At 53.7% G+C, this 24,953-nt stretch overlaps 1 protein-coding gene across 1 annotated transcript in view; it reads right to left on the reverse strand.

Annotated features, from left to right (window-relative positions):
• LOC309685598 (sodium-driven chloride bicarbonate exchanger-like) overlaps positions 1–21,243 on the reverse strand; it is a gene marked incomplete at both ends in the record, with an annotated part of 56,579 nt that extends 35,336 nt beyond the window's left edge. Inside the window, 6 exons of the mRNA XM_082501338.1 lie at positions 10,624–10,746; positions 10,847–11,020; positions 13,363–13,431; positions 14,222–14,473; positions 15,069–15,230; positions 21,229–21,243. Of these exons, the coding sequence (XP_082357464.1) occupies positions 10,624–10,746; positions 10,847–11,020; positions 13,363–13,431; positions 14,222–14,473; positions 15,069–15,230; positions 21,229–21,243 (795 nt within the window). The remainder of the gene's footprint in view (positions 1–10,623; positions 10,747–10,846; positions 11,021–13,362; positions 13,432–14,221; positions 14,474–15,068; positions 15,231–21,228) is intronic.
• Positions 21,244–24,953: the final 3,710 nt, after the last annotated feature.

Below are 24,953 nucleotides of genomic sequence, written 5' to 3' on the forward strand. Positions count from 1 at the left end.
ACAGCCTCCCCCTTCCTCCTCCCTCACCTCTCGATGCTATCCCTTTCGTTGGACTAACACAGGCAGAGAGAGAGAGAAAGAGAGGTTTTATTCTTCTTCTTTTTTTTTAAATTTTTTATTTCCTAAAAGCCACCCGTTTTTCATCCCAGGCATGGCCAGAGGAGCTCGCCCAGCATTGAGGGGGGGAGGTTGGGCTGCGGTGCACAGCGCAGCGGCTCATCAGTTTTTAGAATTAATGTAACGCTAACGAAACTAACGGCGATTTTTAAGTTTTTTTAAGGATTTTAATTATTTATTTATTTCATTTCAGAGGGGGCCGGGGCGGGAGGGGAACATTTGTTTTTTAGCAAATGCCGGCTTTTCTAGAGGTTAAAGGAAAGGCCGTTCTCGGCTGTAAATGCTCCCCTCCAGCGTCCTGGATGGTGGGGACGGATCTCCGAGGGGCCAGCTGTATCCTTGGAGGATTCCCCATTTGTCTCCCCAGACCCTGCGGTTTATATTTCCTGACTCGGTGAGGGTGCAGGATTATGCCCGAGTGGATTACACTGTCTGGGATATTTCCCTCTGGTGGTGCCATAGCGAAGTCTCTGTTGCCAGTTTGTGATGTCCGGCACTCAACGTCACGGGAAGAGTGGTGGGATGGGACTCGGGGCATTTTGTTTGTTAAGGGCCATTTGGTTTTGGTTGTTCTGTGCCATCTGGAGATAAGCCCGGGCTGAGCTGTTTTGCAGCTCCCCCCAAGTTCTCTCTGCACAGCCACGGCACGGCGGAGATGGAGCTGAGTGGGATGGCAGCTCCCTGCCTCTCACCTCTGGTGCTCTGAAACCGGCTTGGCTGGCTGCTCCCATACAGTGTGTTACTGGCTTGCCCAGCAGGTAAAGAACCCAGATTTGGGACGCCACTGGGGTGTCCGTAAGGGGTCCTGGGGGGGACTCCTGCAGGCCAGAGGGAGTCTGGGGCAGCCCTTCAAGGATCTGGGGGTCCCCTCTGGTGCCTCTGGGGAGGGTTTTGTGGCTGGAGAGGGCCCAGCTGGTTTCAAGAGGTGCTTCCTCCCTTTCTCCAGCCCACCCAGCTCCCCCGACACCACCACCCCCCCAGGTTGGTGGGTGCCAGCAGTGCCAGCCTGTCCCACTGGGTCGGGCACTGAGGGGGGCACAGCCCCAGCCACGGGATGGGAGGAGGACTCCGTCCCCTCCCTCAGCAGCTTCTCGGCTAGCGGATGAAGGAACGGAGCTCAAGTCGACACAGGAGAAGCAGGGAGTGTGGGGGAGACCCCCAGATCCTGCCCCAGACCCTCAGCCCGTGCCCTGCCCTGCCTGCACTGGGCAGCCCTGCCCGCCTGCTGAGGAGGGGGTGCTGCCCGTGGGCTCCAGCGGAGGAGACAGGGTGCAGCGGGTCTCTTCTCTCTCCTCCTCTGCAGGGCAACTGAGGAGGCAGCGAGGAGGGAGCACCGGGCCCCACAGGACCCACTGGGCTCCCTGCCAACCATATACCATCTGAGCAGTGATGCCTCTCTCTACCCCCCGCCCCCCCAAGCCCCCAGGTCCCCCTGCCCTCCTCTGCCGCCTATAGGTCCTATCAGTGGGGACAGCTCCTTCTGTACCAAGGAATCTCCCAGGCTCCTGGGCCCCCTGAGGGCCACCGCAAGAGCCCCTGCAGCCTGTGCTCGCTGGCCAACTCGGAGGACTGCAGCAGCCTGTTGAGGAGCAGCTCCTCTCCCCAGAGATCCCTCTACCACTTCCTGGAGCCCTGGCCCAGTGCAGCAACAGAGCCAGTGGTGCTCACACACTCAGGACACCCCCCGCTCTCCCATGGCTGCTGGTGGGGCAGTGGGGAAACTGGGGCTGGTCCTCAGCCAGGAGCCTCCACAGGAGCTGCCAGCAGGGACCGAGAAAGAGTGGGTTCCCAGGCAGGGGACGGAACTGAGTATGGAAGCATACGCTGTGGGGCTCTGAGCTGCTGCGTGGTGCCAGGTCTATCCAATGTCAGGCAGTATGTTCCCAGCAGACGTCACTGCTAACAACTCTTCCGAGAAAGTGGGGCCGTTTCTGTAGTCGTAGCCTGCCTGGAGAAACAGCCCCACGGAGCTAAGAGTCTGCTGAGCAGCAAGGGAGCAGAGTCGCTGACTCTCAACCAAGGACTGAAATACAGCAACTCACTCTATTGCCTTCCCCCTTCGCCCGCTGCCTCCCACAGTTGAGAAGAAACCAACCAGGGAGCTCCAAGTGAGGGGACCCCTCCACCACTCCCCCAAATCTGCTCAACACCTCCAAAGCTCCCCAAAGACAAGGGACTCCTCCCACACACCTCCACTCCCCACACCGACAACCCTCCCCCTCCCCCAACGCTCCAAAAAGCAGCAGTCCTTAGGGCAGACTCCTTAAGCTGACTCCACAGCTACGGCTCCCCGTCGGCTCTGGGGGAGACAAGGGGGCCCCGGGGCTCTCCGTGGGCTTTAAGGGGGTCCCAGGGCTGCCCACGGGCTCCCAGCAATGCCCGTGCCCACCACCCACCCCCGCTTCAGGGGGCCCAGCGCTGACACCCCCCGACCCATCTCGGGGGTACCTGGGGGGGCTCGGCCGTGGGCTGGAGGCGGGCGAAGGGGGCACGGCCGGGCTGACCTGCCGGGGGGGGCTGAGAGCGGAGCCCAGAGCGGAGCCAAGCGCCCGGCCAGGCCGGCCCCGGGCATCCTGCGCTGCGGCCGGGGCTGCCGCCATCTGCGGGGAGCGAGCCGGGGGTCAGGGGGCGGGAGTGTGGGAAGGGGTGGCCTGAATCGGCCCTGTTCTCCCCGGGGACCCCCCACTCGGCTCTATCCCCCCCAAACAGGCCCAGACCGCCCCCCGAGCCCCCCAGCCCGGTCCCGCCACCCCACAAACCCCCCGAACTGGCCCCGGAGACCTCCGCACCGCTCCTGCCGCCGCCGCCGCCACCCCACCCCCACCCCGCTCCCGCCCCCCTCGGCCCTGGTCCCCCCATCTCTCCCGGTACCGAACGCCGCAGCTCCCGACCACCGCCGCACACCGGAAACGTTCTCCTTCGCGTCCGCCCAATAGCGCATGCGCTGAGGGGCAGATCCGGGCCACGCCCCCCAACGTCGCCGCGGCAACGGCGGGCGAGAGGGGCGGGGCCGCGCCGAGGAGAACGAGGCCCTGAGGGGCTCCGCACCACCGCTTCTTTCCGCCCCGGGCACTGCGAGGCCGAAACCAGCCCAGTCCTTCCCAAAATGAGCCGGGACCCCCCTAAACCAGCCCAATCCTCCGCAAAATGAGCCGGGACTCCCCGAAACCAGCCCAGCCTTCCCCAAAATGAGCCGGACATCCGCCTGCAGAGCTCCGCCAGCCCCCCCGACGGACATCACGGGGATGGGGGGAAAGAAAACAACCAGAAAGGTACTGAAAATAACGTGGAGACGGTGCTTAGAGATCCTTCCGAGAGGCAAAACCCGGCCTTTGTTCTCATTTTTGAACACGGGGTTTCGCAGTGCTTCGCGGGCAGTGGTTATCCAGGGGCATCAGCTATCCCGGGAAGCGAACGTTCCCATCCCGTGTGGCAAAAATCCACTCGCATGAATAACTTAGACAGAACCCGCCCACAAAAGGACAAGAGGCACCTTTGGTCACCCTTTGCTTGAAGCTTTGTGAAAACTGTATACTCAGATTGGCCCTGTCCTGCAGTTTCTTTCCCAGAGTTTTGCCCCAAACCCACGCTTCTAGCCCCGCTCCCCAAGCCCTCCCTCGGGGCCCACCACCTTTCCCCAGCCCAGCCTGTCCTTAAAGCTTTTCTTTCCACACACAGCCCTTTCCACTCACCTCCCTCCGGGGCCTCCTCTCTCACAGACACCTCACAGCCCTGCAAACCTCCTCTCCTTCGCCTCTCCCGCTCACGAAAACCCATTCCCCCCTCACAAACACCCATTCCTCTCACTCCCCCCTCACACGCTCACTCCCACACCCCCAACCATTCCCCCCACCATTCTCCCCTCCCCCCTCGACCCACCTCTTCTTTTCTTCTCCTTTTTTCTTCTCCTACCCCTCTCTCTGCCCGTGGGCAGCCCTGGGACCCCCTTAAAGCCCATGGAGACCCCCGGGGCCCCCTTGTCTCCCCCAGAGCCGACGGGGAGCCGTAGCTGTGGAGTCAGCTTAAGGAGTCTGCCCTAAGGACTGCTGCTTTTTGGAGCGTTGGGGGAGGGGGAGGGTTGGCAGTGTGGGGAGTGGAGGTGTGTGGGTCCCTTCTGCCAAAGTGCAGTGAGAAACACGTTCACTGAACCCCCATTCTACATGGACAGGGTCAGTTGGATGTATAGGACCAAGTTGTTGGAATAACCTCAGCTCTTTTATTAGCAATTCCAAGGCATTGGTATGTTGGTCAGTCCATTCCCAGGATTTTCCCTTCCTGAGCAAATCATCAAGGGGCGAGCAATGATGGAAAAGCCAGGGGTGTGTTTACGCCAACAGCTTAAAGTTCCTAGAACTTGCTGTAACTCCTTCACACTGGGTGGATTCTGCCCTTGTTCTGTTTTTTTTAGGGTATCTTGAGGGACCGAAGCAGCTCCTTCACTCCACCAGAGCCCCAGAATTGCACTTCCTGCGCCAGTCCTTGACACTTGGTGGGGAATGGCCCCAGTTGCAGATCTGACCTTGGGGGATGAAACCAGGCTTGGGTCTAGTGGGAGGTGTCCCTGCCCATGGCGGGGGGGTGGAACTCGATGATCTTCAAGGTCCCTTCCAACCCAAACCGTTCTGTGAGTCTATGATGGTGTCTGTCCAGCTGATGAGCTCCCACCCGAGTTTCACTCGGCGAAAAGCAGCAGCCGGTGCTTGGGTACCCAAAGGCTTCTTTTACATTTTTCCTCTTCTTTGTTTCTTAACTTTTTCAACTCAAACCAAAGGTGTTGGAAAGGGCGGCCCCATGGGCAGAGAAATCATTCCTCCCTGTGAGATGGGCTGTGGCACCACAGGGCCATCTCACCTGAAAGGAGGAAACCCACAGGTCACTCCTTTGGTCCAAAGAGTGGAAAAAAATAAAAAAGAGAAACAGCAACACCACCACACACACACAAAAACCCCGAACCCAACCACCAAACCAGCCCCTCGCTGAAGGCGTAAGGTGGGAAATACTGCAACAACTGTATTTTTTGCAATAGCCCCACTTAAAAAACGCTGTAATGATTCATAACGACCCATCCGACTAAAACCAGGAGTAGCGGTGACCTACCCGTCAGCTTTTAGCATCCTGCTAACCAGCTTAAAGGCACCGATGAGGAGAAGAGTTTAGCCACAACCAGCTCGAAGGGGGAAAAGAGGATTTTGCTTTTAGGGGAACGGCTGTCTTTGCAGAAGGTAAGTGCCCCCACGGCTCGACCGCCCCTTCAAACCTCGATTTCTCCGGCTCAGTTTTCTCTGTAACTGCTCCCACAGCACCACAGATCCTGCAGCTTTCCCTAAATCATAATAAAACCTTCCCTAAATCCAGCAGCAGGTTTCTGACGTCTCCAACGCCTCCGAGCATCGCATGGGGATCCCGCACACTGCCGGTCCCCCGGGATTTCCAGGCTCTGACCCCTGGCTTGGCTCAGGTGCCCTCTTTCTTCACTCAGTTCCTCAAGTTTTAGGTAAAAGGGCACTGGGGCTGCGCCTGCCTGACCCCACAGACCTGTGCCAGAGGGGGGGTTGAAAGAAATGAATAAAAAAATACTATATGAAAGATAACTAGAATCTCTTTGGATTTAATGTAATGCTAATTAACTGTATTGCAGATGGGCAAAAATATACCCCCAAAAATGTAGGGAGGAAGAAATGCTCAATTTCTGTTGTGCGCCGGCCCCTCCCTCCCCCCACTCCCCTTCCTGAGCTCCCTGAGCACCCCACGGTCTGGCAGAGGGGACACGTGTGACACTGCTGTCCCCTCCCTCCTGCAACACAGAGCTCATTGCAATTACTTGCACAGAGAAACAACCAAAATTATTAAAAAAAAAAAAAAAACAAAACCAAAAAACCCAAATTAAACAAAATTTTAACCCCCCAAATTTAATAACCCAAATTAAAAAAAAAAACAACAAATTTTAAAACCCAAAACATAGTTAAGTCATTAAATTTTTCAAACCCCAGACCCACTAATTTCAGCCCTTTCCCCAGTCAGCTGGTTCCCCACCCCCAGCCCCAGGCAAATGGGCTTTCCCCCAAAAATCAGTGCCCCCTCCGCCTCCTCCCCACCCTCCCAAAGACACGGCAGCGGCGCAGTGAGACAAACGAGAGGTTTATTCCATTCTTTTTCCCATTACGTTCAATGGGCAACAAGAGAAAAAGGGCCGACAGTCCCGGCTCCGGCGGGGGGAACCCCTCAGTCCACAGTGACGCTCCACTGATGGGACCCACGCGACGGCGACAGGGATTTGTGTCATCTGTGTTCCACAGAATGAACCCAAAATAAATTAAAAAACCCAATGAAACAAAAAAACTAAAACCAAACACGAAACCACACAAAGATTCAAAGTGATAAATAACACAGATTTGCTTGGGGGATTCCCCCACCCCCCACCCCCAGTTTGATTTACAACACGGAGCGTTTCCAAACTAGATCATCTCTTACAATAAAATAAATGTATTTCAGCATCTGCGCAACAAGAGTAATTGCTGTATTTCTACATATAGCACACTGGGGGGGGAGGGGGGGGAATTAAAATAATTTAAAAAAAACAACCCTTTTTTATTACCTTTTTACATTACCACCCCCCACCCCCCCCCCACTTAAGGATCTCTATTATGCGCATCATTTTAGGAAACTTCTTTCGAGGGGCCCCCGGGGGTGTGAGGAGCTGTTTGAAGGCACCGAAGCGCACAGCAGCCCCCGTCCCGCCTCGCTGGGAAGGGGCTTTGCTGCCAACTAAAGCATTGCGGGGCACTGCAGGGATATCTCTTTTGATTCCTAAAGCGACTCCAGCAGCAGCTTTGAGAGGGATTTCTCCTCCCGACTCCTCCCCGTAAAATTCTCCTCTGCACAGGGAAATATTAAATCCTCCCAAAATACGGAGCCGGACGTGGGATCACGGGGCACGAAGGGGGGGACAGGCGCAGCACTGGGTCCCACAGTCAGCCCGGGGGGTTACAGCCGCCTTTTAGGTGGCTCAGAGTCACGTTGTTAACCAAGGCCTCAGCTTTCATTTAATTAAAAATAAATACATAAATATATAAATAAATAAAAAATCTCACCCTGTAAGCAGCAAAAAGCCCCGAGCTTCGAATGCAGAAGAGGGCCGCGCCAGGGAAATCTGCTTTGCTTTTTAAGTAAGGAATTTTGGAGGCAGCCGCCAAGGTTTTGTGGCCCCTGGGGAGGGGGGAGATGCAGAGCCAGACTCAGCCCGCTCTGCCCCAAAACCGGCCGCGTTTTCCCTCCAGGGTGATTTTCTTCCTTTCTGTCTCTGCTGGAGTGATGCCCGGCCCGTGCTGAAAACCATCCCAGGTTCTGGCCCCGGTCCCGGCCAGGAGGGAGTGAAGCTCAGCCCCACTCCCTCCTTTTACAGGGAGCAAAACAAAATGGAAAAAAAAAAAAACAAATTGTCCTATATTAGAAGTGTATAATTCCATTTTAAGGGCAGGGCAGCAATAGGGCTGGTACCACAGCCCCCAGTCCCACAGCCACTCTGGGTCACCAGCGTAACGATTAAATTAAAGTTTCTTTTGGGAAGGGGGGAGAGACGGGGACTCTCCTGTGCCGGGACCTTTCCCCTCCAGGGAGGCAGAGCCGGAGCAGCGAGCACGGTCCTGCCCGGAGGGCAGCGTGGAGGGGACACGCACGGGCATCCTGGAGGAACAGCAGCAAGGAAACCCGGCGCTGCACCTTTCCCTTCCTCCGAGCCTTTTTCTTTTCCTCTTTTTAAGGGCTCAACCAGTTTCTTCCCCCTCCGACCGTTCACCGTGGGGCACTGGCACCAGCCGCTTTGCAAAACCCCATCCCGTAAAAGCCGCCTGATTTTGGCCCTGTTTGGGGATGCGCCGCTTCCATCCTTACAGAGCAAACTGATAGATGATTTGTTTTTCTCCCCCCTCCCCATTTAGCAAGAAGCACCAACGTGCCGTTGTCGCTTTGGGTCAGTTTGCTGCAGAAAAAGGGTCCCACAGGGGACGGGATAAGCCGATGGCAGGAGGGTCCCTGCACCCATCCCACCGCTGCTGGTGGAGGGCGGCAAGGGGACCTTTTCTTCGGGGTTGTCCTCTCCTCCCGGGCTCCGTGGCCCCACGCCGCAGCCCAACGACCCCCCCGAGATGGGAAGAGAGCACGAGAACCATCTCTGCTCAACAGCTTCTTCCTGCAAAGGGGCAGGAAAAAGGAGGAAAAGGCACCTTCCCACTTGCCTCCGGTCTCATCCCACCCTGCGAGAGAGACGCGGCTTTGTGAGGAGAGGGGAGGAGGAAAAAACACCACAGAGAGAGAGCCAGGGAGGGAAAAGGAAGGAAAGCGGAGGGGCAGCCCGGGGACACAGAGCCCCAGGTCTCGCCTGGCCGCTCCCGCCACCACCCGGCGGATTGGAGGGGTTTGATCTGAAGCGCTGCCTTATATTAATTTAACAGCCGGGGGAGGAGAAGGCGCCGTTTCTGCCTTTTGCAGCTGCCAGGCTGACGGCAGAGCCGAAGGAAGAAAAATAATTATAATAAAAACAAACAAACAAACAAACAAAAATTCAAAAAAAACCCCAATGTAAAACTGGAGCACAGGGAGCAAATGCTTTTCCTTCGCCTCGGCCCAACCGCTCGGGCGCTCCGCGCTGCCCCGCCACGGAGGGCATATCCCTCTCCTGCCAGGGAGAGACAGAAGGGCGAACTGAAGGCAGGACCCCAAACCAGACCCGAGAACCTGGTCGCGATGAAGAAGAAAGGGGAGAATGCGTCACATACAACAGAAGCATTCAGAGTTTATTTTGGGGGAATAAAAAAAAAAAACAAAAAACGAGAAACAGAAGAGGAGGAGTGAGATATTAAAAAAATAGCACTGAATGATGAAGCGGCAGCAGTCCGTCTACCGCTACAAAGCGGCAACAACCCACACATGAACACACGGAGGCGGAACACCACCGAACTCCCACTGACTGTCATGTGCACCTCAGTTTGCTGCTCTGGAGAGAGGGAATGCCTGAAGCACACCAAGGACAGCTGAAACCATCGCCTTGGCTTAAAGGGGAATCCTCCAACTGGAAAACAAAATAAAAGCGGTTTCTGCCCATGTCTGCGTGGGCACATCCCCGAGTCACGTTCTCACGCCTCTCCTTCAAAGTCAAGATTCCTACACATGAAAACTGGAGTCGGGGGGGAGGGAGGAGAGAGAAAAGGAGGGAGAGCGTCATCAGTGGGGCTATTGCCCCGCTCGTGGGACGGCGCCGGCAGAGAGGAGCTGGTTCGTGTGCCGCAGCCCTCGCCGCTTGCTCAGCATTGCCGGCAAAAAAATACAAAAAGCCATAGGCACGTGCCACCGCTTGCAAAGGAGTACGGCCACGTTCCCACGCGATCCTTTACCTCTTTCCTCCCCCAATTCAGACTGTTTCTGTGCTCATAGTGAGAGCCTTCCACATGGTTGTTTTCGACACCTCATCCGAGATATTAATCTCCGAAGGATCAGTCCTGCAATAAATATTTGAGACAGCAATCTGTGACTGTGGGAACTGACGCCACCCAGCGCATCAGCACCAGCAAGAGGAACGAGGGGGAGGAGAACCAAAGCTGCGCATAAGCACAGCGGGTTGGGCGGGAGGAGGAGGTTTGGAAGGCGAGCCGGAGAGCCGCAGAGCTACAGCTCTGTGCAAAGGCTCTGCACAGAATCCCAGACTGGTCAGGGCTGGAAGGGCCCTCTGGAGCTCCCCCAGTCCCACCCCCGCCAGAGCAGGGGCACCTACAGCAGTGGCACAGGACACCTCCAGGCGGGTTTGGAATGGCTCCTGAGTGGGAGACTCCCCCACCTCTCTGGGCAGCCTGTGCCAGCGCTCTGCCGCCCGCCCTGCCCATAAATTTGCTCTTCCCGCCAAGCTGAGTGCATGGCGCTGGGATGCTCAGCAAAGATAAACGTGGAGAAAATTCTGCCAACCCCCTTCAGGCTAATCTTGCCGGGGGTCCTGCTGCTTGGTGGGGCTTTACCTGTCGCTGCTTGGCTTTGGGATATCCGCGGTGCTGCTCTTGCCCAGCTGCAGCCGAACGGAGTTTGCAGCAGCAGCTTCCATCATCTCCTGGGACTCCTGACATAAAAAGGGACAAATCAAAGTTCTCTGTCTATGATCGAAGTGGAGATAAACTAAACACCCAGCAAAACCCACGTGCTGCCCTCTCCTTCTGACCTTCTGTTAGCGCAGCCGGGGAAAGACCTTTCACTCCAAACATTTTTGGGGGGGGGGTTAAAACCACCCTTATGAGCAAATCTTTCCATCATAATTATAATGTTTATTATAAATGGCACCTTTAAAAATTATACCGCTATTCAAGTGTTAAGCTCACTGCTAATTTAATGCAGGATCCAGGCTGTCAGGATCTATTTCTATTGAGTTCAGATCTTCCCCCAACATTTCAAGAGAAGCTGTGATGGAAAGAGGCAATCTCAGAGCCCGAGGGAGACACCCACCCCCGAGCACCCAGCAAGCATCACCTCTTCTTCTTTGGCATCGGCCAACTTCTTCCTGCTTTCTGGCATAAGGTCATCCAAAAAGCTGAGCTCCCGCTTTGAGAAGCAGAAGTCCATCACTTTCCGGACAAACACGAGAGCCAAAACCTTCACAAAATAAGAAGGAAGAGGGGGTGAGGTGTGAGATGATGCTACGTCTCACTCTGACGCTGCAAACGTCCTGCTGCCGAGCGGCACCGGCTCTTACCATCATGGGAAAGATGATGGCAGCACGGGACACCTTGATGGCCCAGAGCAGGACGAGGCAGATGAGCTGGATCACGGTGAAGAAATGCACCTTCCGCAAGGGAACGTGCCGCAGGTAGATGAAATCCGGCTGGTGTTTTGCCGGCATCCAAAAGAGCTTCAAGCGGTCGAAGAACTGCAAAATAAAAGCGGAAAAGTTACCCCTTGGGGCTGTGGAAAGTTTCCGGGCCTGTTGGGATGTGGAAGGAGATTTCAGGATCTCGCGTGCAGTGAGAAATCCTGGATCCCACTTTGTTCCTCCCGGGAGCAGCACCCGTTTTCCCTTTGCTCCATCTATAAACCAGTGTGCCCATGAGAGCTGCCCACCAAATTGCAATTATTCCACATCCTTCTATTATAGAATCACAGAAGGGTTTAGGTTGGAAGGGACCTCGAAGATCATCCAGTCCCACCCCCTGCCCTGTTCAGGGACACCTCCCACCAGCCCAGGTTGCTCCAAGCCCCGACCAACCTGGCCTTGAACACCTCCAGGGATGGGGCAGCCACGGCTTCTCGGGGCAACCTGCGCTGGTGCCTCACCACCCTCACAGGGAAAAATTTCTCCCTGATATCTCATCTCAATCTGCCCTCTGTCAGTGTCAAACCATCCCCCCTCGTCCCATCACTCCCCTCCCTCATCCAGAGTCCTTCCCCAGCTCTCCTGGAGCCCCTTTAGAAACTGGAAGGGGCTCTGAGGTCTCCCCAGAGCATTCTGAGAGCATTACCACCACCATAGTGGTGGTAAATGGAGTTAAATCCAGTTGGTGTCCAGTCACAAGTGGTGTCCCCCAGGGATCGGTGCTGGGGCCCGTTCTCTTTAATATCTTTATCAACGATCTGGATGAGGGGATCGAATGCACCCTCAGTAAGTTCGCAGACGACACTAAACTAGGGGGGCGTGTTGATCTGCTTGAGGGTAGATTGGCTCTGCAGAGGGATCTGGACAGGCTGGACAGATGGGCTGAGGCCAATGGTATGAGGTTCAACAAGGCCAAGTGTCGGGTCCTGCACTTGGGTCACAACAACCCCATGCAGCGCTACAGACTGGGGGCGGAGTGGCTCGAAAGCTGCCTGGCAGAAAAGGACCTGGGGGTGTTGGTGGACAGCCGGCTGAGCATGAGCCAGCAGTGTGCCCAGGCAGCCAAGAAGGCCAACACCATCCTGGCCTGCATCAGGAATAGTGTGGTGAGCCAGACTAGGGAAGTAATCATCCCCCTGTACTCGGCACTGGTGAGGCCTCACCTCGAGTACTGTGTTCAGTTTTGGGCCCCTCACGACAAGAGGGACATTGAGGTGTTGGACCATGTCCAGAGAAGGGCTACAAAGCTGGTGAAGGGTCTGGAGGACAAACCTTATGAGGAACGACTGAGGGATCTGGGGTTGTTTAGCCTGGAGAAGAGGAGGCTGAGGGGAGACCTTATCACCCTCTACAACTACCTGAAAGGAGGTTTTAGAGAGATGGGAGCTGACCTCTTCTCCCTGGCGACAAGTGATAGGACAAGAGGAAATGGGTTCAAGTTATGTCAGGGCAGGTTTAGATTGGATATTAGGAAGCATTTTTTCACTGAAAGGGTTATTAAACATTGGAATAAGCTGCCCAGAGAGGTGGTGGATTCACCATCCATGGAGGTGTTTAAGAAAAGGGTAGATGAGGTGCTTAGGGACATGATTTAGGAGTGGTGGTGTTTTTATCAGGGTAGGTTAATGGTTGGACTTGATGATCTTAAAGGTCCCTTCCAACCTCACTGATTCTATGATTCTATGATTCTATGATTCTCTTCTCCGGGCTGAACCCCCCACCTCTCCCAGCCTGTCCTCCCAGCAGAGGGGCTCCAGCCCTCCCAGCAGCTCCAGGGCCTCCTCTGGCCCCGCTCCACCAGGTCCATGGCTCTCCTGTGCTGCTGCCCCCGAGCTGGAGGCACCACTGCAGGGAGGTCTCCCCAGAGCAGAGCACAGCAGAGGGCACAATCCCCCCCTCGCCCTGCCGGCCACACTGCTGATGCAGCCCAGGATGCGGTCGGCCTTCTGGGCTGCGATCGCGCATTGCCGGCTCACGGTGAGCTTCTCATCAGTCCGCACCCCCAGGTCCTCCTCAGATCATCTCACCCCCCCTCCCTGTTCTTCTATAAAAATATATTTTTAATATATTCTATTCTTCTGTTTGTTATTTGGCATTTCTCAGCCCACTGAATCCCCCAGTGAGGATTCCCACCGGCAGTAGAAATCGCCTTCGCTTTGCACTGAATTCCCCCATTTTCACCACACCAAACAGTGCCCTGTCCCAAACCGTGACGCAGAGCGCGCTGAACTTGCCTGGTCCTCCCGCCCTACGTACCTTCTGTGCCCCCAAACAATCTTTTCCTTATACAAAATACTTTCACTGCCTGCTTTTGGGGAGGTGTTCTCCCACACCACTGCTTTTTTCCTGCTTCTCTGGAGATGACACAGCAGGGAGCTGCACGCTGTAAGAGTCCGTACCTGAATCCCTCTGAGCGATGACACACCCATATAGAGAAAGACACCATAAAGCACAGGCATGGGTATAAACTGGGAAATTAAAAAAAAGAATGCAATAATTAATTTTTTTAATTGCATTTCCAGTATTACTGCTCTCTTCTAGAGGCACTGCCTAAAATTGCCTAAAGCTTTCCAGTTTCCACAGGGTTAGAGATGTTTCAGCTCTCAACACGTAGAGGTTTTGTGTGTGCGAGTGAGTGAGTTAATGCTCTGCTTTAGGCTGAGCTTCTGAGTTACGTTTCATTAGAATAATCCTGTTTTCCTGAAAGGTTGGAGGAAAATAGGTCATTTCACCCATGAAACTGTACGCCACGTTCTGTGACGGCAGAAGAACATTTCTACACATTTTTGTGGCAACACGCAAAAGCAAAGTGCCTCCTTTTAGCCTAGAGCTGTGGTGACTTTGTGGGAGGAACACACAAGGAAGCCCACGGGGATGATTTTGGTGTGTTTAGCTACTGGGAAAGGCTGTTGGGAGGCATTTGGGGGAGCCAATTGCATCCCATAAGGTGCTGCCTGCTTGAAAGAGAGCAGTGTACTGGTCTGAATCCGCTTCATCGGAACCCATAAACACAGGTGGGCCTGAGAGACACCTGGGAATTAAAGCAGTTGTCCTGCTCGCTTGCCTCGAGGACACCAAACTGGGGTGTGAAGGGCTGGAAAGCGTAACTGAGGCTGGTTCCCACCGTGGGCCAAGCCTCAAGGTTTGGGATCACCTCCTTCTCTGCTCCACACCTACTCAGGCCTGGAGGGAGGGGATGGTTTTTGTCAAACCTCCAAAAAGCTCACGCTTGTTGGGCATTTTGCATTTTCCTCTTACCTTTAACACCGAAGTGAAGAAGACAGAGCAGCCCATGAGCACAAAGATCATCAAGCCGGTGACTCTCTGCTCTCGTATCCCCAGAAACTTGGGTTGTTCTCCTGGAGCTGAGCAGCCAGACTCCACTTTGAGGCTATTCACGTGGGTGATGGACAGGACAGTCGCAGCCACAAACCAGGGCAGCCCCATCACGGAGCACACCCCGAGCATCACGGCCACCATGAAAAGGTCCAGGTGGTACCCGCATCCTTTCTGTGGGCAGCAAAACAAGGAACAGAGCATCTCACAGCACAAGAGCGAGGACAACGTCGCGACTCAGACTCAAACCCTACTTGGGCGCAAGTCACCCTCTTGAAAATTTAAGAGAAGAATTGGCAAAAATAAGGATGGATCCGGTCTTTGCACAAGCACCTTGCATGAAAATCTGGCAGGGGTTCAGACCAAGTGGATTTGGGAGGTTTGTGCAATAGCTACTTCTCAAAAAAAAACAAACAAAAAAGACTATTTTCACTCATAAAGAAAGTTCTACCACTGGCAAGCAAGGCGTGACCCCGAGTTATCCCTGGCAGTACGTCAAAACAGTTCGTTCCCCCAGCTCCTGCTGGCGTTTTGAAACAAAAACACGCTTCTATAGTGCTCGAAAATTAATTTGTTCCTCCAAAAGATTGCTCATCTGAACTCCTCTCGTTTGCTCCCTGTGACATCACTAATCCAGCAGACCATCCTGCCACACAGCCTGACATTGTCCCAAACCAACGCCTTCACAAAGCACTTGGCATAGGAGCTTCTCCCCACACCTGCAGCCCAGAGTGGGGTGGGGATGCGGTCAGCTCTTGCAGCCCCTTACCTTCAGCTTGTGCTCCTTCCTGTTGACGATGACAGCCGTGATCTGCTGGTCCATGAATATCAAGATGGTGCAGAGCAGAGCTGGGATGGGCGCGGCCAACACTGTCCACCAAGGGTTGGGCCCTATGGGGTTGACCAACCACCCGCGGTCGTCTCTGGTAGGCTGCAACAAAGCCAAAACACATATCAGGATCAACTCCCAGCCCAGCCACTTCACTGGCTTTGATTTTCCTCTCCATCGCTGTGCCGCCTCATCTCCTGGCCCTGCCTTCACGTCACCCTCTACTACGGGGTTCAGCAGTGCCAGCGTCCTCATCGCAAGCACCTATAAATACTTCTGTAGGTATCAAGTTTTGGGGCTGGCTTCCTCTTTCCAGAAGGAAACGATGCACTCGGAGGTGGAAGAGGAGATGGTAACACCACCAGCATCTCCAGGCTCAGCCCTGTCCTGTCCCAGCATCACCTTGTGGCATCCCCAAGGGCTGAAAGCGGCTCCACACCAAAACACCCCATTACCTTGAACATGTGGGGGACATGGAGCTTCGGCGATGGGATCCCAACCAGGAAGTCAATGAGGACCATGATGACGATGGTGAGGAAGACACCGAAGTCACTTACTGTGGACCGTACCTGGAGCAAGAAAGCAGAGCTGAAAGGGACAGCACAAACGGGGCCATACCGTGAGATGGAAAAGTTAAAGACATCAACAGCATTAAGGCTGGTTAACAAATTCCCACCACTCTGAGAAGATGCAGCCAAATCCCTCGGTTAGATACTGTTGCTGTGTTTGTACCTGCGAGATCTGGTGTCAGGCAATAAAAAAAGTTTAATTAGGTGGAAAAGGGTGGTTTAAATTCAAACCTTAAAAAAAAGCCAATAAATATTAAAAAATAACGAAACAGACGTCTGCCACTACAGCTGCACTCACAGCTACAATGGGAATAAGGCACTGAGGCATCATTTACTCCTCAAAAGGAAGAAACAGTGTCTTTTGTGTCTTTTTCTATGGCAGTTCCTCATTTGAATCAACTTTCCCCTTGGGCACACAAGGTGAAAAAAAACACAAACAAAAAACCAACAAACAACCAACTTTGGAAGACCCGATTTCCCACTGCCTGGGCAAAAAACTGCTCCGGGGCAGGTCGCGAGGCAGGTGGGAAACGCTACGATCGTTTTGCACTCCTGGAAATGAGTGAGGGACATGGAAGTTTGGCCTTCAAGGTCAACATTTCCCAGTTTGACCAAGCGGTGGCAAACACTGCTTAGTGCTCCTGGAAAGCCATTTTGGGAAATGAGTGTGGAGACTGCTGTTGGCCACTCTCTTCTACCTACTCTGGTTGGGAAGTAGCGGCTGGTTTTAAACTTCCTCAATAAGCCCGACAGGACAAAGGTGGAGAAGAAGAGGATGCAGCACCAGAAGAAGACATCAGGTGTGTAGGGGCCATTGTGTCCACAGGCAGGTCCACGAAACTCTCCATGCAAATACCGACATTCCTGGGGAAACAGAGCGTCAGGACACAAAGGTAGTGCACATGCGGCAAAGAAACCTCGGATAACTAGGGAGTTTGGAGGATCTTGCTCCAAGATCCGTGACCTCGGGACTGCTGCTGCCAGTGGCGATTTATATTTCACGATCAGCAGCAGCTGAATAAGTGACACATGGAACTACACACGACAGCGGAGAGAGGAGATGTGATGGGACACTGTACCACAGACCTATGGCACATCCTCCGCTTGAACGGCAGGTAACCGTGGCTGAAGAAGACACCAGAGGGGAAGGAAACACTGGAAACTCTTGGGGACGGGGAAGGAGGGCTAAGACAACAGTGGCTGGAAAGGAGAAGAGACAAATTGTCCCTTCCCAGGGGCGGGCTCACAGGACACGGCCAAGGGGGGTGAAGATGTCCATAAGAGCGTCCCACCCTGTGCCTGAGCTCTGCTTCCAGCAACAACGGCCCAAGGGGCTGCTCAGACACGCAAGTTTATGCACGTACCTTCAGACAGCGCTGAGTAAGAAAGCAAGGCCTGGAGTTACTAGGAACCAATTAAGGAAGCTAATTACAGCCTTCAAGCATGAACTTAAGTCCTCCAACTTCTCCAATAACCAAAACACCCACTGAACCTTGCTCCCAGACAGAACCGCTGTCCTGAGGACAACAGTTATTGCCCACCATGTCGGGGATGAGGTGGAGTCTCCTTCCCAGGCCCAAGGGGGTTAAACCCACACCTTAGACTGAAGTAACGACTTTTCAGAGCAGCACTGGAACAAGTTGGAAGCCCACCATCACCTGAAGGGCTCTGAGCTTTGCACCAGGCCAGTGCCCCTGGACCCCGTGGCCACGGCACGAGGAAGCAGTGACTCGGGGCACTTACAGTCACCGTGAGGTTCTCCCAGGTAATGCCAGACACATTGATCTTGTTGCTCTCCCAGAACTGCAGGGTTTCGTTGCTGGGATGGGTCGGTGCCTCACACTTACAGCTGGGAGGAGAGAAGCCAAGACAGGGGTGAGGGGAAGGCGATGGAGGTGCAGCCCTGAGCTCCTGCCAAGGGGCAGCAGCATTTTAGGAGGAAGAAACCCACTAGGAGATGGTGAGGAAGTCCAGCTTGCTGTGCGTGTGCACAGGGTAGGCCTCTCGCAGGTGACTCAGCTTCTCCAGAGCCTCGTAGATGAAGATGATGCAGGTGAGGGAGGCAAAGGCTTCTTCAGTGAAGCGGGTGATGTAGCACACCAAAGAGCTAGCATCGGTGGCCACCAGCACTATGCAGAAGAAGGCGGTCCACAGCCCGATGCATGCCCGGAGAGAGAGATAGGAGAGCGCGTAGTCCCTGGGAAAGTAAAAGAAAACGCAGGGTGGAGAGGGCAGCAAGAGGCTCCGAGCCGTGCCTTCCTTCGGGGAAAGTCGGCAGCAATTCAGGAGCGTGTCAAGGCTGCAGATGGTAAATGCAGTTTCCTGCATTCCTGCCTCGGAGACTAATTGAGGTCAGGTCCCTGTTGCGGAAGGTGGTGTTCTCCCACATCACCCCGATGCCCTAACAGCGAAACCGGCTGGGTTTGCACTCAGTTACTTGCTGCCAGCAAGCTGGGGCTTCATAATAAATTTAATTGCAAAAAGGGGGGTTAATCTCCCATCACAGTTGCCACAACAAAAAGACTGTCATGGAAAATATCCATTTCGCCTGAAAAGCTCCTGCTTTCTCAAAAATCATCAAAACATTGGACCAGAAAACTCTTTGGATATGTGGGTAAAATATATTTCCACTTCCAGCAAAAATCATACAAAAAAGTGCCCGAGTTTGTACTGAGAGGAAAGCAAATCTTCCCTCATTCCCAAACCAGAGTCATTTGTCTCATCTTCCCTGTGCAGCCCATCTCGGGCATCCACATCCTTGTGGTTTCTCCTCCTCCTGCTCTTTCACTTTAACCCTAAAAACCCCGAACCACCCCATCCAACCTTCAGAGACCGAGGGCTCCTGCACCGTCACATACTAAAGCAGCAGCGCATGATGTCTGTGACACAGAAGACAACTTAAATCTACCAACTACCACTAAGAAAAACATCTTTTCTCCATCCCTGCCTTCTGAAGGCGCTCGCAGCACCTGGCCGCAGCAGCCAGCCTTACTTGCAGAATTTGTAGAGGACCTTCTCGAACACGAGGACGGGGCCGGTGCTGCCAAGAAGGGCGAGAGGTTGGCCAGCAAAGAGGGAATACACCACGCCGGTCATGGATGCGCCCAGCAGCGACTCCATGGCACTCTGTCCGGGGAAGAGAGGCAGCAGTGAGTAATTAAATCATTAGAGGGAAAAAAAACAAGTGCAAATTCACTGCAGCAAGGACTTTTGCATGAGTTTTGTCCTCCCCCGTGCCACCCAACAGAGAGAGGTGCTCACTATGTGGCTGTTGGTCGCCTCCCCCAGCAGTCCCCCGAAGGTGATGATGGGGGACATGCAGGCACAGTAGAGGAAGAGGAAGGACGCCAGACACTGCAGGCTCAGACCATCCCGAAAGTCACTCCAGAACCAGGGGGCTTTTCGCTTCACATCCCGGATCAAACCTCCAAAGAGCCTGGAGGAAGAAAAAAAAAAACAACAAAAAAACATTATCGTGGAAGACCACGTTAAGTTTTCTTGGCTGAGGAAGGACAATCACAAGCACAGAGTAACTTCCGTTGCTAAAAAGAAGTCTCCTTCTTCCATTTTAGCCCCAGTAGAAACTGAGGCATACAAAAAAAAACCCTCCAACAAAAAGAAAAAGAGACCAAACCTGAGAGCCCACCCACTCTTATTGCAACAGTCCCTCACTTTGAGAAGCAGCAGAGCTCTACCTGGAGGTACTTACACATCTGCTTCCACCCCAAAGCAAGAAAACCTCTGTGCAACCACGCTGTGGCTCAGCCCAGCTGCCCAAATGTCCCACCCGCCCAGCCCAGGGGACCAAGCTGGGAACCTGGAGCCCCTTCACTGACCCAGTTCACCCCAAAACTCTGCTAGAAGGGAGGTGCACACTCAGATTTTAGGGGCAAACAGAAAAGCACCCCACCAAACTATTTCAGTTCACACCTTCCTGTCCGCTCCAGTTCAGGACCGCTGTGCTTCTCCGGCTTGCTGTGAGAAGCACTGTCATCGAGAGCTTCTGGCACCTTCCTTTTTTCCTGTTAAAATGGAAATAAGATAAAGATATGTCTTTGCAGCCACTGGCTTGTTTTGCTTTTTGGGCTGGGTATGTGACTTGTGAATTTGGGCCCCTGAGCAGCACCCCCAGCCGTGCTGCCCTCCTGCCCGTCCCCCTCGTGCCTCCTTCTGCCGCAGCACCCACCTGCGAAGGGACGTTTTTCGGGGGCTCAATTCGGATGGAGGGATCCCACTCTCCTGGCGGCAAAACCATGACCTGATCCAGAAACTCATCGATGCCAGCCACCAGGTCAGCCCGGTTCTTGGCTTTATAGGCAACGTCGTGGAAAACCTGCCGTAGGAGACAACCTGGTGAGAGGATGACCCATCTCGGATGTCCTAACCAGTGCAATTAAGTCTTGGCTAAATGCAAGGTCATTTCCCCCAAATCGCCTGTTGGATTGAAATGGCAGGAAATATTCCCCCCAAAGGAAAAATCTGTGCATCACAGTATTTGTAACCATCTCCACCAGGCTTCTGTCTCCCGTGGCACATCACAGCCTTCTGCTTCAAGAGGAGAAGTTTCACTGGCCCTGGCAATGCCACCACTGGGGACAGCATGCTGGGGACCCTGGGGAGAAGGATGAGGCGCAGGCTGCAGCCCAGGTGGGATTTTAGCCTCCAGCAGGCAGCTAAGAGGGACAGCAAACCCTCTTCCTCACTACTACAGAGACAGGGAGAGGTGAAGAAAGCCCCAAAAAATGACCCGGAGATATCTCTTATCTCGTCACACCTCATCCGTCATGATAGTAGCCATGGACCTGCCGATCTCATGGTACTGATGGGCTTTTCCTCCTGGTCCAAGCAAAACAAACAGGAACCTAGGCAAGAAAACCAAAATGAGAGAGAAGAACATGGCCTCACTCAAAGGGCGCCCAAGGAAATCCCTGGGAGCTCCCAGCCCAGAGCATGGCTCCAGGGGGGACGTGTAGGCTCACCGACTCCGGTGATGAATTTGAAATGCATCAAAACCAAATGCAAATTTGAATTTTGGGCCAACTTTCATTAAAATTGGCCAATGGGTTTAAAAGCTCCAGCAGGGAAGGGAGGAATGAAAGCAAGGACATGTGGGTGGGAGAAACGTGCTTGCTCCCACTGGCCGTGTTCCCCTGGGACGCCCAACTGATGCGTGAATTTGGTGTTTTGTTGTGGTGTTTGTTTTTTTTTTTTAAATAAAAACTTTGCGCTTCTCATTCAGACCTCGTTGGGATGGGAACTTCCGTCATGCCCGAGAGAAGGACAGCTGGGCTCAGGCGGACAAATGCCACGATGGGCTGGTGAAGGAAATCCAGCTCTCCTACGAGCACGTTGCACGCTTCAGCCCCGGTGGGAATTTTCTTCATGAAGCGCAGCTCCGCCTGGGCACGACAAGGGATTTTCAGGCCATTACCCCAAAAGCAAAGCCCACAGCACTCTGCAGAACACTCTGCAGCCAAGTTTGCAAGAGCAAATCTGGCCCTAAAGGCGTAAGAAAGCTACGAGTGTCTCACCTTGCTTAGATCCATCGCATTGCTGTCATAGTTCACCCCATTTTTAGCTTCTGCAGTGGTGGGAGATGGGTGAGGAGTGAGTGTTTGGGCTGGGAGGAGAAAGAAAGACACTCAGAAAGACAGGCAAGGAGCAATCGGGACACTTCTCCTTTGCCAGGAGAAGTCTAATGGGACCAAAGCCCTGCAGAAACCTTCACCTGGTGCCAAAGCCTGGCAGAAACCCTCACCGGGTACCAAACCCTGCAGGAACCCTCACCTGGCTTGTCGAGGGGATGCAGGTCTAACTGCTTCTTGCTCGTGTCAGCAAATGAGCAGACGATGGAGAGAAGGTTGTTTCTTTTCTTCTCGTTCTGATGGTGATGCTTCTTCAAAAGCACTTCTCGAACTTTCACCCGCATGCGCTCATCAAACTCCACAGACTGCTCTTGCTGGCCCAGGATCATATCTGGAGATGGCAACGGGAAACGAAACCGTCAGAGCAGAAAGTCCCCAAGCCCCGACCCCTCAAGCCCCCGGCGAAGGCTGCGCCACGCAGGATACCCTAACGCGGGCTCAGCCTTGCTTAGCAAGACGTTTTAATGCAGTTCAGCCTTTGCAGCGAAAGGAAGAATTCTCTTTTGCTAAAAGCCATCATCAAAGTGCTTATTCATCACTCCGCTCAGATAATTATTCCCCATCCTAGATAATGTCATTTTTTTGCCCGATCTGGCGTTTCTAGACAGACTCTCTAGACTCGACACATTTCAACAAATTATAAGCAATCTCTAGCACAGACTTTCCCAGAGTTTCCTTTGCCCATCAACTGCAATTTGCCAAGCCCGGGGAGAAACGTGCTAAGAACGGCTCCGACTTCTCCAGCTCTTGCAAGGGCTGAATGGAGACCTGCCAGTCAAAGATAATTTCTCCAAAGCCGCTTTTTCAATTAACTTCAATTATCTTCCCCACAGAAATATGCTGCTTGGTCACTCTGCCTTTAAAGCTCTTAAATCCTGGATGTTAAGGCAATAGGAAAAAAAAAAAAAAAAACAAAGAACGGGAGGAAACAGCTTGTAGTAAGCAGTTTATTTAAGGAGGTTCAGCTCTTAGGCAGACTCCGTGTTCCTGAGAGCAGCCTGCCAAGCCCTGACACTCCTTTCTGGCAAGAGAATATTCTCTAATCGCCTCTCTGACCCCACAAATTGCTTTCAAAAGGCTCCCATACTGGGAGAAAAAGCTGATATGACTGTTGTACACCCAGTCTACATCCAAAAAGCAACCCACCATTTAAAAACACAGCGCGACTTCTGGAAAAGGACATGCCATTGGGGCAGGGTTTGATACGGGAGTGAAGGGCACCGCGGCAAATTGAGCTCAGCCGTTCCCGGCGGGACGCAGCGTGCTCAGTACCTGCGATCTCTTCGATGCTGTTGGCACAAACGTCCAGCAGCACCATCCCGTTGCTGATGCAGCTCCGCAGCTCAAAGAGGCTGTGCAAGGACAGCGTGGCCACGTAGGGCTTGCTCCAGCGCTCGCCACCATCTTCCACATCCTCCTCAAACTTCAGCCACCTGCGGACATCGGGCACGATCAGCCCCGTTGCAAGAAAACAGCCTCAGCTCTGCAACCCCTTTGGTGCAGCTACGGGGCGGCAAGAGGAGAAGGCTCCACGCATCGGCACCTGCAGCTGCAAAAGCTTCACGTCCCGGAGAGCGGAAGGCAGAGCCCACGGCCGCCACCGCAGCCGGCGGCAGGGATTTACCTTGCCGTTTCCTTCCACTCCGCATCTTCACCCGCCTTCAGGAAGATCTCATCCAGCTCAGTGAACAAGTGGTGGGGAACATGCTGCTCGTCCTCCTCGGTGCTGAGGATGAACTGCACCCGCTGGGATGGGGTGTCTGGGGGCAGAAGATAAATCCCGTTACCACACCTGCATTCGACCCGTCACGCTCACACGCAAAGTGGCCATCGATCGGCACCAGTTCAGCCCTAAATATTGGGCTGGCCCCTCTCCCCCAGGTCTGGCCGGGCTTGCACAGAGCCACGGAGAAGGAGAAGCATCTATTGCACCTCTGCATAAGGACGGGCCACTTTCCTTCCCCACGTTTCCATTTTTAATGGCAGGATCCCTCTAAGGAAGACCAGCCTCAATCCATTATGCCTTCAACTGCCTCCCAAATAATGCCACTTTCCCTCAGAAGAACAGCAAACCACACAAATCAGCCACACAGACCTGCTTGCAGAGGATCCCGGCACCCACACAGCCCCGAGAAGGCTCGTGAACGCTGCGGCGGGACTTACAGTGGTAGCCCTGCTCCATTGGGGCACAGTCCTTCTCCCGTTCCTTCTTCCGATGCTTCTGGCGGTGGGGTCGGTGGTGCCGGTGGCACCGGTGGCTTTGCCTCACCAGCGGCATCTGCACGCCCACGGACAGGGTGCGGTGGCCTGCGAAAAAAGCAGTGTTCGCATCACTCTCGATATTGTGGAGACGGTTGACACCGCTGCCACGATTAAACCAGCGCATCCATCCCAGGAGGAAACACCAACTTCTCTTCATTTTAGTTTCACTGCATCCCTGAATGTCAGAGACATCCTTTTTTCCAAGCCTGTTTAACTTTGCAACAATAGAGCAACAACAAGCGATGGCTCTGGGTCACCTAAAAGTGCCCTGAAAATATCAACCCTTGTCTAAAATTCCAGCTTTGGCTGGACAACACTCAGACCTGCTCATTAAGCAGCCACAGAAGGTAATTATTTTTAAAATCTTTGTATGGCACAAGGCAACAAGAGGAGATCCAATCAGTCCTGTGATAATGAAGTCTGGAACAAAAAAAAAAGAAAATCACAGCCCTGTGTCTGCAGCCATCAACTTATTCTCCTGACCTCTCCAAGCCAAGAGCAGCCTCTGAGAAAACAAGCTGGGAACTACCAAGCTCTGTGGCCAACGCTCACACCGCAGATGCCATGGGGGCTTTTTCCCCTCTGTCTAAAAGCCATAATATTAAAACAATGTGAAAATAACTGTGCTTGTTTATTTGCAGGTGATGCATACGCTGAGCACAGGACGCGGCAGGGACTTTGCGCGACGGGAAAACGCGTGGGGCTGGTGGCACCTCTCCCGACTCACCTTCCAGCTCCTCCTTCTCATAGTGAATAGTGACAGCAGTGCTTGTTCTTCCCTGGTCAATCACCGCCTCCTCGTCGTGTCTCTGTTTAGTGAGGAGAAGAAGATACAAGTTGGGGCCGGGTGAGGAGAGCTCCCTTACGTCCTCCCAGTCATCACCCATCCCTGCGGCCACGCGAGCCCAAGAGCATCACACCTCTGTGTGTCTCCTCCTCCAGGCACAGCCCTAAAAACACGGACTTGGAGGTTTTTATTCCCATACCCAAATAAAACCACCTGTAATGTCACCTGTATTGTATATACCGTGAGTCTGGAAGGATTTACTAAAAGGGGAGACAGTTGAGTGTTTCAAACCAAAACCAAACCTCCTGCTTCGTTCTTGTGGTTCCTTTCGAAAAATTAAAATTAAAAAAGGGATTTCCAAACTGGGGTGGAGTGGGGTGGGGGAACCCAACTCCACACTTTTGAGCACAGCCAGTTTCATTCTCCAAAAGTGATACCTCCAGGACTCACTAGATGGCACTTGGCCACAGGACATGGCCACCATCAACCTCCAAAGGCCCTCAAGAACCTGCAAGGGTGAAGCTTCGACTTCAGCCCAACCAGGCTCGGGCTTCTCTTGCTG

The sequence above is a fragment of the Vanellus vanellus genome, assembly GCF_965231255.1.
Source record: "Vanellus vanellus genome assembly, contig: HAP1_SCAFFOLD_132, whole genome shotgun sequence".
In the NCBI taxonomy this organism is placed as follows: domain Eukaryota; kingdom Metazoa; phylum Chordata; class Aves; order Charadriiformes; family Charadriidae; genus Vanellus; species Vanellus vanellus.